The sequence below is a fragment of the Rhinopithecus bieti genome, unplaced genomic scaffold, assembly GCF_001698545.2.
Source record: "Rhinopithecus bieti isolate Rb0 unplaced genomic scaffold, ASM169854v2 scaffold_15676, whole genome shotgun sequence".
Lineage (NCBI taxonomy): Eukaryota > Metazoa > Chordata > Mammalia > Primates > Cercopithecidae > Rhinopithecus > Rhinopithecus bieti.
In genome coordinates this window covers 1,112,068-1,132,382 of record NW_016809194.1, presented here as the reverse complement: position 1 = coordinate 1,132,382, position 20,315 = coordinate 1,112,068, and the positions used below count along the sequence as shown (strand labels likewise).

Below are 20,315 nucleotides of genomic sequence, written 5' to 3'. Positions count from 1 at the left end.
AAAAAAAAAAAAAAAAAAAAAAAAGAAACTATCTGCAGAGTGAACAGCCAACCTACAGATTGGGAGAAAATTTTTGCAATCTATCCATCTGACAAAGGGCTAATATCCAGAATCTACAAAGAACTTAAACAAACTGACAAGAAAAAAACAAACAACCCCATCAAAAAGTGGGGAAGGGATATGAACAGACATTTCTCAAAACAAGACATTTATGCAGCCAACAGACATATGAAAAATGCTCATCACTGGTCATCAGAGAAATGCAAATCAAAACCACAGTAAGATACCATCTCACGCCAGTTAGAATGGCAATCATTAGAGTCAGGAAACAACAGATGCTGGAGAGGATGTGGAGAAATAGGAACACTTTTACACTGTTGGCAGGAGTGCAAATTAGTTCAACCATTGTGGAAGACAGTGTGGCGATTCCTCAAGGATCTAGAACTAGAAATACCATTTGACCCAGCAATTGTATTACTGGGTATATACCCAAAGGATTATAAATCATGCTACTACAAAGACACATGCACACGTATGTTTATTGTGGCACTATTCACAATAGCAAAGACTTGGAACCAACTCAAATGTCCATCAATCATAGGCTGGATAAAGAAAATGTGGCACATATACACCATGGAATACTATGCAGCCGTAGAAAAGGATGAGTTCATGTCCTTTGCAGGGACATGGATGAAGCTGGAAACTATCATTATCAGCAAACTATCACAAGGAATAAAACCAAACACCGGATGTTCTCACTCATAGGTGGGAATTGAACAATGAGATTACTTAGATTACTTAGACACAGGGCGGGGAACATCACACACCAGGGCCTGTCGGGGTGTGGGGGGCTGGGGGAGGGATAGCATTAGGAGAAATACCTAATGTAAATTATGAGTTGATGGGTGCAGCAAACCAACATGGCACATGTATACCTATGTACCAACTCTGCACGCTGTACACATATACCTCAGAACTTAAAGTATAAAAAAACAAAAAACCTTCACCAGTTTTGTAAATAAAAATTGCATCTGAGTTAGTTTATTCATTCGCAGTTGTTATTCATTTGGTTTTCCTTTTTGTGAGTTGTCTGAATAAGATGGTTATGTGATTAAAATTTGCACATTCCTATGAGAAGTATAAACTAGTAGATTAGCACCAAATATATTAATGTTCTTCTACAATACTTGTGGCCCAGTCAAATTTTCTTTCATAAATATAACCTAAATAAAGCAAAATATGAAGCAATCCTTACCCTTCTTTGGAGATTTTGAGGAATCTTCTGCTGACCTAACTTCTTCTTCTTCTTCTTCCTCCTCTTCCTCCTCCTCCTCCTCCTCCTCCTCCTTCTTCTTCTTCTTCTTTTACTTCTCTTTTGTCTTCATTTTCTTTCTCTCCTTTAGACTCCTTTCTTGATGTCATGACTAATTCCTCTAGATCTTTATTTTTTATAAGGGTATGATGAAGTTTCTCATATGCATCTTCAAACTTTTCCTCTGCCTGTCTGGCTCTCTTTTCAACCTCCCTGATAAGGAAGAGAAACACAACAAAATAGAAAGGGTTGAAAAGTATTTTGACTTAGAAACTCATTTTCTAAAAAGGCAGTGAGATTAGATGAACGTGTCTGAAGGGTAGAAATAACGGAAGCAACAGCATCAATGATTGATTGAGAACTGGGGGCCCAGGAGCGACTCTGAATGCTAATGTCAGAGTAGAAATCATGCTGCTATTTAAGAATATATTTATCATTTCTTAATAAAATCTGATTTGGGGTATCTGGAATTCTCCATCAATGGCCAGGGAACTCCCTTTCAAGAGTTAATTTTGGCTTCTCTTAATTGATGTGATCCAACAAACTAAATTCAACAGAGTCCCTTCTTTTCTAAAACCAAATTTTTGCAATCAAGGAAACCAGCATGAGATGTGCTTCTTAGCTACTACAGCACATTATATGTCTACATGGCTATGCTCTTCTCCTGGCATCCCCAGCCATCTTAACTATATCGCCCTTTCTACTCTTTGAGATATGTAACATTCTTTCCCAAGCACAATAGTTTCTCCTAGTTCCATCTATTTCCCTAAGTCATCTCTTAGAAACATATTGAATTGGATCACTCTAACACCCACCTCCAACACACACAAATACTTTGACTTCCTCTATCTTTCCACTGTAGATAAGGATGGATAAGATGTTCCCACCAGGGCACTATAGTTTACTGCCTCTAGCAGAACATGTGGAGATACGCATCCCCCTAGTGAGGATACAGAAAGCAGGAGAGCCAAAGGGAAGCCAAAAAGTATGAATTTCTCAGTCAAGCCTTCTGGCCAGCCCATTTTCATCCTCTTACCCTTGTGTTGACTCATACTTACAGTAACTTCTCCTGCATATGTTCAATTACAGCCATTGCTTCAAGATATTTTTGGGCCAATGTACCTTGCTTAGCTGATTCTCTCTGACAGAGGAAATATGAGATATGAATGAACTGACAGTCTCAACAATTAGTATTCTACTTTTTCGGGATGTTCTGGATCAAACCTTCCAGAATATTCTTTTTCTACTAACCATATCTATCTAATAGATGGTTAAGCACACCCTTAATACAAAAAAAAAAAAATAGGGATTGTCTGTGGCCAGATAGCATAGAAGCTTCCAAATTATTCATGCTATAGGTGAATAAGAATTTGATTTGAATTGTAAAGAAGCAGCAGGGGAAACAATAAAAACAAAAAGAAACAGAGAAATAAAAAAAGATTTAAAAAATAAGGAGAAGGGTCAACATGTTTCTTTGTAAGTCAAGTTAAAGATCAAGGAAGCTAACTTGTACATCTGTCTTACTAATAATTTACTTCGCTAAGAATGTCACATTGCAAAATCCAATTAAGTCTTTAAATTCCTTAGGGAACTTCATAAATATCAGCTGAAGATGTAAATCTTACCAGGCAAAGAAAATATGGAAAAAAGATAACCTCTTTAATTTATTTTGACTCTATATAAGAGGAAGGTGAGAGAGGAAATTTAGAGGACAAAACTATATTTTAATTGAATATTAACATTTTCCCAGAACAGTGTACTTTTAAAGTCTCATTCATCCATGTCTCCCAAGCAGAGTCAAGTACAAGGTAAAGTCTACATTATAGATGGAAGGGGAGAGAGAAGAGGGTGGACAGCCTGCCACAATCACAGCATGATCCAGTGGGCTAAAGCAAACCTGCATCTAAGCCTCTCATCCTCACTCACACATCCCATCATACCACTCTACCTTTTTCTAAAAGAGAAAAGAACTTGTGTTAGTCTCTTCACTATTTATTTATTTATTTATTTATTTATTTATTTATTTATTCTTTTTCTTTTTCAGAGATTGGATCTTGCTCTGTCACCCAGGTTACAGTGCAGTGGCATAATCATAGCTCACTGCATGCAGCCTTGACCTCCTAGGCTCAAGCAATCCTCCCACCTCAGCCTCCCAAGTGGCTGGGACTACAGGTACATACCACCATACACAGCCAATTTTTCATTTTTTTGGTAGAGATTGGGTCTTGCTATGTTACCCAGGCTGGTCTTGAACTCCTGGCCTCAAGTGATCCTCCTGCTTCAGCCTCTCAAGTTCTGAGATTATAGGCCCTGGCCACCACACTTGGCCAACTTCTTCAGTTCTGTGCTAGATATTAGACTCTTCTTTTCTCTGTCACATATTTTTCTCTTTCTGTTTTGTTGCTTCTTTTGGGTAACTTGTTTGGAAAGTACACACTGTCATTTTTCACCCTGAACCAAATGTATGTGATGTGGCTGTGCCTGCATGGCACACACTACTAACTTATTTGTTCTTCTAAAAGAAAGGGTTTCAGAGCAGAGGCTTCTAGAACTGAAATTCCACACATGGTTTACAGTCCTATGAAACAACTAAAACTTTCGGTGGAATCCAAGATAAACCAGGATTGTCTACTACTACCTGTGTGCATTTGAGCCTTCTGACTCTCTCCTCATTCTGTCAATAGATATAAATTTAGTTACAATATGCTAGGAAAACATCCCTTTCTTTTGATACTGGCAAGTACAGATTAATGTTTTGCGGTCCATTTCAAGTCCTTCAATAGGAGAGTTTCCAACCGTGGTCTGAAATGACATTTTGGACATTCCCGTAGTCTGAAATGCTGGTTGTGGGGCTGCTAGCATCCTCTACGTGTGCCAGATGGCAATCCCCCATGCATCACCCATATACTGATGCAGGTGCCTCAAGGCTAATTACAGTTACTGCCACAGGCCTTCTTCTCAGGCTCCAAACCTTCCTCTGGCTTTTATGCTCTTTTACTCACTATATAACAGAGACAAACATGGACCACGCAGCTCTTGGAATCAATTGCATTGGACCCTCTTTGCTTGTGCCTATGTGCTGTAGCTTCCAGTTAGTCTCTGTCTGACATCAATTCTGCCTTTAGATTTTTTAGCTTGGCCTTCCTGGGGTTTGACTCTACTAATGGGCTTTGGGTTGCATCTCTATGGCTTGGGAGTGCATCAGGGAATATCCCACTCCAGATTCAGCTCCTTGGATTCAATTCTGGACTCCTAGTTGAACTGGGTGCTCCCTATCAGCTTTGGACATATTTTCTGGAACCACCAATCTCAATTGCCCTTCCCTGATGTTGTTATAAAATGGGTAAATCAATCACTGCTCTTAATACCTGTGCCTGGGATACAAGGTATTGTGGGAGGAAAACACAGACATCTAAGGGCCTCCTTCATCCAAAATGACAGAGTTAAAGGCAGAAAGTCTAATCTTGTGTTGAAAATACTGCTGGGGCTAGGCGCAGTGGCTCACACCTGTGACAGCACTTTGGGAGGCTGAGGCAGGTGGGTCACCTGAGGTCAGGAGTTTGAGATCAGCCTGACCAACATGGTGAAATCTCGTCTCTACTAAAAATACAAAATTAGCCAGGCATAGTGGCGCATGCCTGTAATCCCAGCTACTTGGGAGGCTGAGGCAGGAGAATTGCTTGAACCCGGGAGGTGGAGGTTGTAGTGAGCCGAGATTGTGCCATTGCACTCCAGCCTGGGCAACAAGAGCAAAACTCTGTCTCAAAAAAAAAAAAAAAAAAAAAAAAAAAAAAGAAAGAAAGAAAGAAAGAGAAAGAGAAAAGAAAGAAAGAAAAGAAAATACTGTTGATTTTCAGCAATATTTTCTGGCCCCCACTCACCCTTCCAAAAGAGTTCATAGGTGATCCAGCAAAATCCCCTATCTTTCTCATATACTTCAACTCTTTACAGAGAGCCAGGACCCATAGCTTTAATATGAGCCTGAGATTATTTCTAATGTATTGCTTGTTAGGGCAGGAGACTTATGGGCAACCCTATTCACACTGACAAGCACTTGTAGTTAGGGTCCACTGTAGCTCTCAGCATTTTTGGTAGATGCTTAGGAGAGTCTGCTGAATGTAGTCATCCCATATCTCCATCAGTCAGCTGAAATGTTATGGAATTCAAGCTGCTTGCCCTACAAGAACAATGTTGGAACGATTCGGATTAAAAGAGGGCCACAGAGTTGCTGTGTAATAAGTTTTCAGGGCTGATTATACTGGGCCGCACCTAAAGGCAGAGTGCCCTTCCTCCAAGTAAGGCAGGGTCAAAGTTAATGCTGCTTAATGGGATCATTGGGTTCACCAGCAAAATCAAGCACACTGCCAAACTGGGTAGCTGTGCTTGTATATGGCCTGGCAGGTCTTTTTTTTTTTTGTAAGTGGATGCCCACTTTGAGTATAATCCCCACAAAGTCCTATCTCCTGGATAACTAAGTAGTTTGAAATAATGGATTGTCCAGACCTCTGTTATGGTGCTAGGTTGCCAGGTAACCACATGAAGGGGGCCTGTTTGCTCAGGTCAAGCAAGTAACCTGCCCAACCTGATGATGACTTACCACCACTCTTCTTAAGATATCACTCATATCACAACTGCTAGAAAATCCCCTACTGTAATCATTTACAGGAGAGAACACTAGGAGTAACTGGAATTCTCCATGCTCAGGTCCCTAGCTTCCTAGTTGTCTGGAGCGACTTCTCACTAGAAACCCAGGACTCAACTATCTCTTGGAGCTTTGCTGTTGTCCAGCTGAGCTCCCAGGGGCATGGTAAGTTATATCTGTAGACCACAAGGCTTCTGCTTCCCTAACTCTTCCTTTGCTTTTTCTTTCCTTCCCCAGTGTCAATCAAATGTACTGCCCGTATAAGCCAGGCAGGCTGCTTGGTTCCTTATTTTAAGATGGTCTAGAGGAAAAGGATAAAAGCCCCTCACTTGTCCGGGTGCAGTGGCTCACACCTGTAATCCCAGCACTTTGGGAGACCGAGGTGGGTGGATCACAAAGTCAGGAGTTCAAGACCAGCCTAGCCAATACGGTGAACTCCCGTCTCTACTAAAAATACAAAAATTAGCTGGGCATTGTGATGCGTGCCTGTAATCCCAGCTACTGGGGAGCCTGAGGCAGAAGAATCACTTGAACCCAGCAGGCGAAGGTTTCAGTGAGCAAGATCGCACCACTGCACTCCAGCCTGGGCAACAGAGCAAGACTCCATCAAGGAAAAAAAAAAAAAAAAAAAGCCCCTCACTCAAGCTCTAGCTCATTTAACTCTCAGCCAATCAGTAACAAAAGACCCAAGAAGATTAATTAACAAACTCCTACTTTAGAGGGCTAGGGACTTCCCTGGAGCCCCGCATGCACAGTTAGACTTCAATGCCAACCCATAGTTACCCCCTCCTCACTTTAATCTAAAAATCACGCCCAGGGATGGAGATTTAAAACGCTAACGCTACATATGATGTATGAAGAAGCACAGTGAACCACTGTGCAAGTGCCAGAAAAACCCTCCTATACATGCCCTGATATGACCCTTCCCCATAGAAAACCCTACAAAACTAAACCACACACTACCCTCGGGGAACAGCCCAATCCTCCTCCTTTCTTGTCACTGGCTCTCTTGTACAGAAGCGAAATAAACTTTCTCTTTGCTACTATACCTAGTGGTCTTTATACTGGGAGACTGCAGGAAAAGAACCTATGGTGCCGGTAACACTGAGAGTCGTATTTTCAGCCCAGGAAGACAGAGTACAGCTGCCCAATAGGTCTGGTGGCTTTGACTTGTATCCCTACTAAATGGTTATTTTTGTTCTTAGGACCAGAGGCGAGTGCCTGTTAAAATGGATAAAGGAAAACAAAAGAAAAGAAAAGAAAAGAAAACCTTACAGTGAAAGTTTGGAAACCTTAAACTTTCCACAGGGAGCCCCAGCCCCAGCAGCTCTGTGAATGGAAAGAACACGGAGCTTTGGCCCTGCCTGCCCCACAGGTCCTGCAGTGCAGTCTAAATCAAGACACACCTTCCCCAGCTCCACCCCATGGGCCAAATCTCTAATATCCTAAGCTAGTTCAAAGAAACTTTATTCTCTGAGAACCAACATCCCCAAATATCAATCAACCTCGTCCCCTGCTAGAATAGCACAATTAGGCCTCTTCTGTTTGAGCGCCTGGTGATTGAAGCCACTTTTGCAAAATTATGATGGTAAGATAAATCTGACAGGGCTGACTCCATCTTGCTTGAGTCTCACAGGCTCGCTGACTTGGCTCATTCCGGGGCAGGGGCAAAGCTTAAACGATAATAGCTCTTCCCCAAAACTAAACTACCCTTGTAAAACTAATGAAAAGCCACCAAGTTAGGAGTATGAGCGGGACCTGAATTCAGCCATTATTCCAGAGGTCACAAGATTTGCGACTTCCCCAATTACGCCTGTAAATAACATCATTATTATAGAACCTAAGGTTGGTATTTTGAGATGTCTTTTCAAGTTTCTGACAGCAGGATGGTGCCACTGTGACTCATAACTCAAGTAGTCCTGTGGCCCCCATCCAGAAATGGACTCAGTGCGTGAGGACCATTTTCCATACCCCATGATCGCATCCCCAACCAGTAAGCAACAGCCACACCCTGGCCTCCTGCCTACCAAACTATCTTGGAAAAAGCCTAACCTTTGAGCCTTCAAGAAGACAGATCTGAGTAGTAACTCCATCTCCTACATGGTGTGGCCAGCTTCGTGTCAACTAAACTCTTTCTTTACTGCAATGCTGTTTTCCCAGATAATTGATTGTGTCTGTGCAATGGGCAGGAAGGACCCACTGGGAAGTCACATGATCCCTTTCTACTTGTGCAGTACTCCAGCCACCATTCCACAGGAAGAATGTGATTCTTCTTGGCTTCCAGGAACTTGCAAGTACTTGTACATCCAAATGTGGCATTTCAGTCCTCTCTCCAGATTTTTTGGTTAATCAGAACCAAGACAGTTTGGTTTTTAGTGATCTATAGTAGCAGCAGCAAATTTTCAAAAGCTTAGAGATGACCTTACTGGTCCATGTTCTCTTTACCTAGGCTATTTATATGGCACTGCCAGTATCACACACAATGGCAGTACCTGGGAGCAATGGACCTCGCACTATCAAAGACGTGTGATGCTCCTCAGTTTTATCCCAGGCTGCACGCTCCTAGTTTCCTGACTGCTTCCTGCCTGGCTTCAGGGCCTAGCCTGGACAGCATACCAGAGTTCTAACTTTAGGAAAGCCAAGTCTGAGGCAGGAGGGCTTGTAGCTGGGACTGGTGGTGGTTAGCAGATAAAAAGCTGCTATCTGTTGTCTTTGTCTCCCTTTTAAAAAAATCTCGGCTGGGCATGGTGGCTCACACCTGTAATCCCAGCACTTTGGGAGGCCAAAGCGGGAGGATCACAGGTCAGGAGTTCAAGACCAGCCTGACCAACATAATGAAATCCCATTGCTACTAAAAATACAAAAAATTAGCCAGGCATGGTGGTGGGCACCTGTAATCCCAGCTACGCAGGAGGCTGAGGCAGGAGAATCGCTTGAACTTGGGAGGCGGAGGTTGCAGTGAGCCGAGATCGCACCATTGCACTCCAGCCCGGGTGACAGTGCGAGACTCTGTCTCAAAAAAGAAAAAGAAAAAAAAAATCTCATGACATTGTATTCCATTCCCACTGCTCCCTCTTACATATTTGCCTCACAGTCTTAGTGACCAACATAGTGATGTATTATTTTTAAAACTTGTTCAAAGTTCTCTGATGTCTCCCAAGGCACCACTTTGGGAAAATGTGCTGAAGGAAATTAAAATATATTGCCCCCAAAATATATTTATTTGACATATTTTGGAATAGCTACTGCCTGGCCAGGAAACAAAAAGTGGCCTTGCAAAGCTGTCTTTTGTTGGAAAAATTTGCATCTGTAGAGAATTTCCATTAAAGCAGTTACCACCCCTTCCCCTTTCTATGCCTTTCCAGGACCCAGGAGAGAGTGAGAGTCTGATGCCTTTCGAAATCTAAAAATAAACATTATTATCTCTTCTCTCTGAGGGAGGCTTCATCTACATAACAAGGCCACATTTGCCAGCCAAGCTTCTTCCTTTTCTCCCTCTCTCAACCAGTCTTGTCACTAACCTGATTCACCAAGGTAACCTGTTTCTAGCCATACTCAGTCTGTATTCTTTACTGTGGCCCCAGGATGGTATATGAGCTTCCATAACTCATTGGGAAACTGGATCTTCATTCTGAAGGGTCTCGTGTATACATGTTAAACAAATTTAGATGCCTTTTTTCCTATTAATCAATTTGCCTCACACCAGTGATTTTTCAGCAAATCTTTAGGGAGCCAAAAGCCTATGGCTCACACACCCCTAATAATGAAATGGTTCTTAACTTTAGCATGGAGAAATTTGACAAAATCTATTGATCCTCCAATCCAAGAAAATGCACAATGTCAGCATATACACAAAATGTTACCACCACTTCAGGGAATTAGAGGCATAAAGCCCATCCATAAACTCCTAAGTCACAGTGTTCTGTAGAGAGTAAGATACTGATCAATGGCTGACTGAAATCTACCATGGTCCTACAACCAAACTTCTGTGGAGACATTTTAAACCTGCTTTCTTGCTGAGTTTCCACAGCTACTGTCTCTAAGTTTCCAGTTTCCCGACAGTTACTGTTCTTAGGGGTATGTGCTTATTATCACAGCTCTCAACAAAGTCTACTAAATGAATGTTTAAAAATTAGTCAAATACTGACCAAGAGATTGTTAAACTAAGGAAAGAGATGAAATACTGATGTTAAAATGGGGTTTAGGCCGGGTGCAATGGCTCACATCTGTCATCCCAGCACTTTGGGAGACTGAGGTGGGTGGATCACCTGAGTTCGGGAGTTTGAGACCAGCCTGGCCAACATGGTGAAACCCCATCCCTACTAAAAATACAAAAATTAGCTGGGCATGGTGGCAGGCACCTGTAATCCCAGCTACTCCACAGACTGAGACAGGAGAATCTCTTGAACCCGGGAGGCAGAGCAAAACTCTGTCTCAAAAAAAAAGAGGTTTAAAGATGAGAATGAGAAGCTTTTCTAAAGTTAAGGTGAAAATATGAGTTTTCCAGGAATTATGTTGGAAGAAAAATATCTGTAAAATACATGACTTAGGAACCCCTGGTCCCCTTGGAGTAGCTAAAAGTGATGTTAGCACCATATCGTGTTTGTGTAATGTTAAACAGTATTGAATTCCCTAGTTGGATTTCAGATACATACCCAGGAAGACAACACATCTGTTTCAAATAGAGATTTGGAATGAACATTTTCATCTTCTCCAATGAATCGAATTAGTTTTTCCTCCTCTGTAGATGTTGAAGGTTGCTAGAACACAGAAACCCATGGACCTGTTAGCAAGCTGGTGGGTAACACAGTGGCACACCAGCAAGTTTCCTGGCACCATGTTGGAAGCTTACATTTTTCATTTGCTTTAATCATACAACAAGCATTTTTGAAGACTTTCACATAGCAAACGCTGTGAAAAACTGGTGGGATGGGGAGTGTGGACAACAGGATATAACTATGGGAAAAACAAAGAGGATTTCTTCCAGCTTCCAGGAACTGACAGTACTGCAGGAGAGATAGATAATAAAATGAATAATTATGGTATAACATGATTACTGTTAGCATAAAAGTGTGTTCCAAAGGCTGTGTGCACCCAGAAAAGGGTCATGCATTCTTCCTAGGTACTTCAGGAATTATTAACAGAGAAAATGATATTTAAAGGCTGAACGGGTGCTTGTAAAATAGACAGGAAAGGGGCTGAACTAAGTCTACAGGTAGTAGTAGTAATAGTAGTAGTGGTAGTGGCAGTAGTGGTAGTAGTAGTAGTAGTAGTAGTAGTAGTAGTAGTAGCAACGGTTTTGTTACCAGAAAAGGGGTCTTATCCCAGACCCCAAGAGCAGGTTCTCTGATCTCACACAGGATAAAATTCAGGGTGACTCACAGAGTATAGTAAAGCAAAAGCAGTTTGTTAGAAATTACTCTATTACAGAGGAGGGTATCCTCAGAAAGCAAAAGGAGAAATGCCGTTACATAAACATAATGCTTGCTTATAGGATATTAAGGCTAGGAATAGTGTACTTTATTATAAAGCCTGGTGATCAGCTTGTGACAGCCTATTAGTATTGTTATTGTCTAATGTAACTGTTGATTTCAGCAATAATTTATGAGTGTACTATCAGAGACGTATGAACCAGAAAAACTTCATCTTAAAGAGCAGCTGGGTACCATGAGACTAAAACCTACTGGGCTGCCTCCCCAGATGGTTCTAAGTCACAGGAAGAGATAAAAGGTCAGCACAAAATACAGGTCATAAAGACCTTGCTGATAAAACAGGTTGCAGTAAAGAAGCAGGCCAAAACCCACCAAAACGACAATGGCCACGAGAGTGACCTCTGGTCGTCCTCACTGCTATACTCCTATCAGCGCCATGACAGTTTACAAATGCCATGACAATGTCAGGAAGTTACCCTATATGGTCTAAAAAGGGGAGGCATGAATAATCCACCCCTTGTTCAGGATATCATCAAGAAAATGGGCAACCAGTAGCCCTTAAGTCTACTCTGTCTGTGGAGTAGCTGTTCTTTTATTCCTTTACTTTCTTAATAAACTTGCTTTCACTTTGGACTGCAAACTCGCCCTGAATTCTTTCTTGTGCAAGATCCAAGAACCCTCTCCTGGGGTCTGAATCGTGACCCCTTTCCTATAACAGTACCATTACCTTTAAAGTGAAACACATTTTTAAACTGAGAATGCCTTTTTCCATTAACTTGTTTCCTCAACCATAAACATCTTGTGATTCTTAAGAGTGTCCAATTCCCTGGGAAAGTAACCCAGTAGGTTTTGCTTTATCTGGACTTTATTCAAGATGGAGTCACTCTAGTTAAGACACCTCTGACAATTTCCATTTATTCTGTGCCTTCTATATACCAAACACTTTACCAGAAATAAAACAGAAAATGACGATTGAAATAGGCTTGGGTGTTATATAATATTTTTGTTCTGTTGTCCTGCCTGTGCAGTGAGTAGAAGACCTAGTTCAGAGCCTGGAGTCATGCCAACACTTAAACTATATACAGAGAAGAAACACATCAGAGAAGTAAATTAAGACATTGTAGAGAGTATTAGGCAATCATGAGTTTTAGAAGCCAAAGACAGTAGTAGTCAATCTAAGAATTAGCAAGGGCTCTTGTGCCAGACTTAACTGGGTTTGAATATTGGTTCTGCCACTTACAGCTATATGATTGTGGGTAAGTCAGTCAACCTCTCTGAGCTTCAGTTTTCTTATCTGTAAAATGGGGGCAATAATATACACCTTGAAGTTGTGTTGCACAGATAAGAGATAATATGTGCAAAGTATATCACTCATGATAGGCACTCAATTTTTGGTAATCCTTGTATTATTATTATTATTATTATTATTATTATTATTATTATTACAAATATCCCAGGAAGGGCTTTTATTACTACAAATGCCCCTGCAGGGGTTGAGACAGGGTAAAGGGAGGAGAGGTCTGGTGATGGGCCTGGGAGGAGGGCAAAAGGCAGCTCAGAATGGGAGCTGAAGAAGTGGAAATATGGAGTTTCAAAGTGTTATCTGAAAAATGTGGCAATGAAGGGCTAAAAAAAATAGCACCAGAGTGAGAGGTAGGTTGTGTAGTTAATGGTAATATAGGTATAAATGAGGCTAATGGGAAATGGCTGGATTTAGAAGGGAAAAGGAACATCCCTTCCTCTGAAAATAAAGTGACAAAGATAAATATTTCTGCAGGTTTGGCTAAATCTATATGAGAAAAAGAAGGAAATTGGAGAGTTCACTCCAGACCAACTACTTCTATTCTCCACTGTGTGTGTGTCTCTCTCTCTCTGTATAATTTCTCCCCACTATACATATGTGTGTGTGTGTGTGTGTGTGTGTGTGTGTGTGTGTGTGTGTGTGTGTGTATAAAGGGTCCAGGCATGGTGGCTCATATCTGTAATACCAGCACTTTAGGAGGCCGAGGTAAGAGGATCACTTGAGACCAGGAGTTCAAGACCAGCCTGGGCAACATAGCAAGATCCCATCTCTATTTTTAAAATTTTTAAAATTAGCTAGGCATGGTGGTGCATGACTGTAGTCCTAGCTACTCAAGAGGCTGAGGTAGGAGGATCATTTGAGCCCCAGAGTTCGAGGTTACAGTGAGCTATGATGACACCACAGCACTCTAACCTGGGTGACAGAGCAAGACTCTGTCTCTAAAACATATATATGTATGTATGTATCTAGGAGGAAAAACAAATACCAAATAATCTTACTTCTTCTGCTCTCTCTTTATTTTCCTCCTGAAGTTTCCTATCCTCCTTACTTTCTTCTTCAACCTCTTGAAGAGACTCATCTATTTCAGGCTCAATAAATTCTTTTACAGTCTCCTGTGAGATGAAACAATATGATGATTAAAGGATGTATATAAATATTAGCAATTATTTGTTCAAAAATATTTAATGAGCACTAATCCTGCAACTGTACTGTACTAGTGACAAGGATACAAAGGTTGATAAAAATAGTCCCTGTCCTTAAGAAACTTTTAATTTCATGGACAAGAATATACAATGAATGCATACAGTCACATAGTAGGAGCACCTGATTTAGACCAGGTAGTGGACTGGGTAAAAGAGGGAGTTGGTCAGGAAGGTTTCCTGAAGGAGAAAATGTTTGAGTTTTTTCTTGAAGGATGGGGAAGGAAAAGAAGGAGCTCTGGGCAGAGGATGTTCTATGTACATGATTGGTTCTGAGAGAGCCTAGTTCAATAGGACAAAAACTGGGAGATAAATGAACAGGAGTGCAATCATAGTGAAAGGGTGAGACTGTCAAGCCAGGGAGATGATTAGCTCTTATCCTGAAGGCAATGAGGCTCTAATAAATTGATTGATTTGCTTTGCATTTCAAAACAATCATTCTAGCAACAGGAGAATAGCTTTAAAGAAGAGGAAGAAAGGGAAGGAGAGGAAGAGAAAAGGAGCGTGAACAAAATAGCGGTTGCTGGAATGAAGAGAAGGAAATGGAAGATTTAAGAGATATTTAAGAGGTAAGTTCGAGTGATTGACTGGATGGACACGGGATGGTTAGGGAAAAGGTACATCTTAAATGACACTTAGTTTATAATTTAGACCACTAGAGAGATGACAATGCCATTCACAGAGACAATGAACAAAACTGGATAAACATGTTTGGAGAGAGAGATGAGTTCAGATTAGGCTGTGAGAGTTTGAGGTACCATTGAGATATCCAAGAGAAAATATCCAGCAAGTAGCTGAATATATGGATCTGGAGTTTAAGATGGAAGAATTTGGGCTTAAAATAGAGATCTGACAGTTATCTGCATTTAATTAAAGCCAAGAAAGTAAATTATACCCTAAAGGCAAACTTGTGAGGTAGCCAGAGAATTAGACAGTAACCCAGTTACATAAAATGCTAGGGATCTATGGAAAACAGTGTGGTGATTCCTTAAAGAACTAAAAATAGATCTACCATTCGATCCAGCAATCCCACTCTTGGGTATCTATCCAGAGAAAAAGCAGTCATTATATGAAAAAGATAATTGTACACACGTTTATAGCAGCACAATTCACAATTGCAAAAATATGGAACCAGCCCAAATGCCCATCAATCAATGAGTGAATAAAGAAAATGTGGTATATATACACCATGGAATCCCACTCAGCCATAAAAAGGAATTAAATAATGGCATTTGGAGACTGTTATTCTAAGTGAAGTAACTAAGGAATGGAAAACCAAATATTGTATGTTCTCACTCATAAGTGGGAGCTAAGCTATGAGGACACAAAGCCATAAGAATGATACAATGGACTTCAGGGATTCAGGGGAAAAGGGTGGGAGGTGAGGAGGGATGAAAGACTACACATTGGGTACAGTGTACACTGCTTGGGTGATGGGTGCACCAAAATCTGAGAAATTATCACTAAAGAACTTACTCATGTAACCAATTATGACCTGTTTCCCAAAAACCTATTGGGAAAAAAAAAAAGGAATAATGTTCTGATGCAGGCAACAATGTGGCTGACCTTTGAAAACACTATGCTAAGTGAAATAAGCACAAAAGGCCACGTATTGTGGAATTCTATTTACATGAGATGTCCAGAATAGGCAAATCCATAGAGCCAGAAAATGTGTAGTGTTTCCAGGGCCTGAGAAGAAAGGGGAAATTTGAGTGACTGCTAATCAGTATGGATTTTCTTTTGGGAATGATAAAACGTTCTGGAATTGAATAGTGATTATCACTGCACAATTTTGTGAATATACTACGAACTATTACTGAATTGTACATATTACATGAATTGTATCTCAATAAAGCTGTTATTTTTAGAAAAATAATTTGGCCACTCCACATTGTATACATACTTCAAAACATCATGTTGTACACAATGAAAATATACAATTTTTATTTGTCAATTAAAATAAATAGGAAATTGCTGCCTAAAAAAAAATCAGATGAAATCAAAGCCTATACTCAAGGAAAACAATAATAGATTTTCAAACCTCTGAAAAAAAATAAAATAAAATGCTAGGGAAGAAAGAGGAGCCTGAAAAGGCAGCCAGAAGTAGCCTCTGAAGTATGAGAGGACACGAGGAAAGCCAAAAGAGAAGAAAGAAGGAGTCATCAGTGTTGAACACCTCAAAGGAGTCTTCTCATAGAGATTTAAAAGCATCCTCTGGATGTTTACAGCACCAATATTTATAAAAGCAAGAGCTAGCAATAAGCTCAATGCCCACAACAGGAAAATGCATAAATAAATTAAGGTGTAAGCCATATAACAAAATACTTTATAGCAACGTTAAATTATGCTATAGAAATATGTATATATTATAGAAAAATAGTCACAATGTATTAGGATACTTTTACAAAATGAAAATACTTTTTTCTTGATAATATTTTTGCTGTAAAATATTTGAACACTACAGAGGAATTAAGAATCTTAACGCTCAGAGTTAATAATTTCTATCAGTTTGCTGAATATTCTTCTAGAATGCTTTTCACATCTATAAACATTTTAATATAAATGAGATAATATAACTTATATTCTATAATCTGCTTTTCTCAATAATATATCATGGATTATATTTATTTAACTACTTAAACATCTACTTTATCTGCATAGAACTCCATTATTTCAATGTACCATACTGTATTTAACTAATCTCCTACTGATCAACATTCATATTGTTTCTAGTATTTTGCTATTATACTATGCCGTAATAAACATTCTTTTACAGCTATATCATATACTAGAATTATCAAAAAGACTACAAAAGTTATATTTAACCTATTTAAAGAAATAAGAGATTGAAAATATGAGCAGAGAGAGAAAGATTACAAAAATGCTCAGACTTGAAAAGAATCAAATAGGACTTCAGCAATTTAACTTTAAAACTCAACAGAAAGGTTTAATGGCAGATGAAATTCAATTGGAGGGCAAATTAGTGAACTGGATGGTAAGCCAGAAAAATTATTCAGGATGCAATGCAGAGAAATAGAGAGATAGAGAATATGGAAGAAGGTTAAGAGACATGGGGGATTGATTCCAACACACATTCATTTCGAGTTCTAGAAGGAAAGAAGAGAGCAGAGTTGATGGGTGCAGCACGCCAACATGGCACAAGTATACATATGTAACAAACCTGCACGTTGTGCACATGTACACTAGAACTTAAAGTATAATAATAATAAAAAAAAAAGACAGCAAATGCAGTAGAGGCAATATTTGAACAGATGATGACTGAGAATTTTCCAGATCTAACAAAAGATACCAAACTAAAGATTCAGGAAATCAAGATAATCCCAAGCAAAATTTTAAAAGAAAAGAAAATCCATCTCCACATTAATCTGAGCAAAGACAAAAAGATGATTTTAAAAACAGGCAGAGAGAAAAGATGAATTAACTTCAAAGAAACAGACAGTTGGATTCTCAATGGTCAGTTCAATAACAACAAAACCAGAAAACAGTAAAAATAATAATGATGTGCTGAGATAAAAGTATACCATCCTAGAATTAATAGCATACCCAGCAAAAATATTTAAGAATGAGGGTGAAATAAAGGCATTTTCAGACAAATGAAAACTGAGTTTGCCACCAGGAGATCTTCACTAAAGAAAATTCTAAAGGTTAAGGCAGAAGAAAAATAACCCAAGGATATCTGAGACTTCTGAAGAAAGAACAAATAAATTAACTTATAAATCAGTTCCAATGCCAGCATATTTCTTAAAGGTAAATCACTAAAGGCATTCCTGCTAAAGTCAGAAGAAAGAAAAGGATGCTTGTTATTTCCACTACTATTTAATATTGAATTGGAAGAATTACTCAATACAATTAAACAAGAAAAAGCAACTAGAAGTATCTATCAGAATTGAAAAGAAAGAGGTAAAACTATCCCTATTTGTAGGTGATTTGATTAAGTATTTAGAAAACCCCAAAGAATCCACTGAAAAACTACTAAAAACAGTAAGAGGAGGAGCAGCGGGAAGAGGAGAAAAAACACAATATGAGAATTTAGTAAAGTCATAGCATATAAAATTAAAATAAGAATGGTGGCAAACATCTGTAATCCCAGCACTTTGGGAGGCTGAGGCAGGAGGATCACTTGAGCCTAGGAATTCAAGCCAGCCTAGGCAACATAGCAAGACCCTGTCTCTATGAAAATTTAAAAATTAGCCAGGCATGGTGTCACGCACCTATAATCCTACCTACTCAGGAGGCTGAGGTGGAAGGATTGCTTGAGCACAGGAGGTCAAGGCTGCAGTGAGCCATGACTAAACCACTGAACTCCAGCCTGGGTGACAGAGTATGATCCAATCTCAAAATATAAAACAAAATTAAATTAAATTAAAATACAGAAATTGATTATATATATTATATATACACATAGTTACTAGTTAGAAGATATAATGGAAAAGAATGTCTCATTTAAAATAGCAAAAAATAAAATACTCAGGCATAAACCTAATAAATGTACAAAATGCAAACAAATAAGACATGATTGACAGGCATAAAAGTAGACATCCATATTCCATATTCTCGGACAAGACAATTCAGCATCATAAACATGTCTGCTCTAAGTTAATATATAAATTTAATATTATACTGGTTTTAAAAAGTTATATTTTTAAGAACTAGATTATAAAGTTATATAGAAAAATAGCCAGGTTCAGTGGTGCACACCATAGTCCCAGCTACTCTGGAGGCTGAGGCAGGAGGATTACTTAAGCCCAGGAGTTTGAGACCAGCCTAGGTAACATCAAGACCCCGCTCTAAAGAATAAATAAATAAATGGAAGAATAAGTGAGCAAGAATAGCAATGAAATGTCTGAAAAAGATCCATGAAGAGAGCTGGTCCTACCAGATATGAAAACGTATCATAAGAGAGTCAAACTATCCCTGTTTGCAGATGACATGATCCTATATCTAGAAAACCTAATTGTCTCATCCCAAAAGCTTCTTAAGCTGATAAACAACTTTAGCAAAGTGTCAAGATACAAAATCAACATGCAAAAATCACTAGCATTCCTATACATCAACAACAGTCAAGCCAAGAGCCAAATCACAAACAAACTCCCATTCACAACTGCCACAAAAAGAATAAAATACCTAAGGAATATAGCTAACTAGGGAGGTGAAATATCTCTAAAAGGAGAACTACAAACCACTGCTCAAAGAAATCACAGATGACACAAATGGAAAAACATTCCATACTCATAAATAGGAGGAATCAATATCGTTAAAATGGCCATACTGTCAAGGGCAATTTATAGATTCAATGCTATTCCTATCAAACTACCATTGACATTCTTCACAGAACTAGAAAAAACTATTTTAAAATTCATATGGAATCAAGAAGAAGCCTGAATAGCAAGGCAATCCTAAGAAAAAAGAACAAAGCTGAAGGCATTACACTACCCAACTTCAAAGTATAGTACAGGGCTGCAGTAACCAAAACAGCATGGTATGATACAAGAACAGATACATACACCGATACCTAGAAATAAGACTTCACACTGACAAACCATCTGATCTTCAACAAAGCTGACAAAAACAAGCAATAGGGAAAGAATTCCCTGTTCAATAAATGGTGCTGGGATAACTGGATAGCCATACGGAGAAAATTGAAACCAGAACACTTCCTTATACCATATACAAAAATTAACTGAAGATGGGATTAAAGGCTTAAATGTAAAACCCAAAACTATAAAAACCCTGGAAGACAACCTAGGCAATACCATTCTGGACATAGAAATGGGGAAAGATTTCACAATGAAGATGCCAAAAACAATTGCAACAGAAGCAAAAATTGACAAATGGGATCTAATTAAATTAAAGAGCTTCTGGACAGTAAAAGAAACTATCCATAGAGTAAACAGACAACCTACAGAGTGGGAGAAAATTTTTGCAAACTATCTGACAAAGGTCTAATATCCAACATCTATGAGGAGCTTAAACAAATTTACATGCAAAAAACAACCCCATAAAAAAAGTGGGCAAAGAACATGAATAGACACTTTTCAAAAGACATAAATGTGGCCAACAATCATATGAGAAAAACTTCAACATCACTGATCATTAGAGAAATACAAATCAAAACCATAATGAGATACCATCTAACACCAGTCAGAATGGCAACTATTACAAAGTCAAAAAATAACAGATTCTGGCAAGGTTGTGGAGAGAAAGGATCACTTATACACTGTCAGTGGGAGTGTAAATTAGTTCAGCCATGGTGGAAGACAGTGTGGCGACTCTTCAAAGATCCAAAGACAGAAATGCCATTTGACCCAGCAATCCCATTACTAAGTATATACCAGAAGGAATATAAATCATTCTATGGTAAAGACACATGCATGCGTATGTTCATTGCAGCACTATTCACAACAGC

At 39.2% G+C, this 20,315-nt stretch overlaps 1 protein-coding gene and 1 long non-coding RNA gene across 2 annotated transcripts in view; one reads left to right on the top strand and one right to left on the bottom strand.

Moving 5' to 3' along the window:
• The window catches only part of AXDND1 (axonemal dynein light chain domain containing 1), a 197,469-nt gene that overhangs the window by 29,798 nt on the left and 147,356 nt on the right, over positions 1-20,315 (bottom strand). The window contains 4 exon segments of the mRNA XM_017888828.1: positions 1,256-1,525; positions 2,371-2,453; positions 10,610-10,714; positions 13,688-13,801. Coding sequence (XP_017744317.1) covers positions 1,291-1,525; positions 2,371-2,453; positions 10,610-10,714; positions 13,688-13,801 — 537 coding nt within the window. The 3' untranslated portion in view covers positions 1,256-1,290.
• LOC108539892 (uncharacterized) overlaps positions 5,911-20,315 on the top strand; it is a 28,683-nt gene continuing 14,278 nt past the window's right edge. The window contains exons 1-2 of the long non-coding RNA XR_001888516.1: positions 5,911-6,119; positions 14,333-14,457. This is a non-coding gene — a long non-coding RNA (uncharacterized LOC108539892). The remainder of the gene's footprint in view (positions 6,120-14,332; positions 14,458-20,315) is intronic.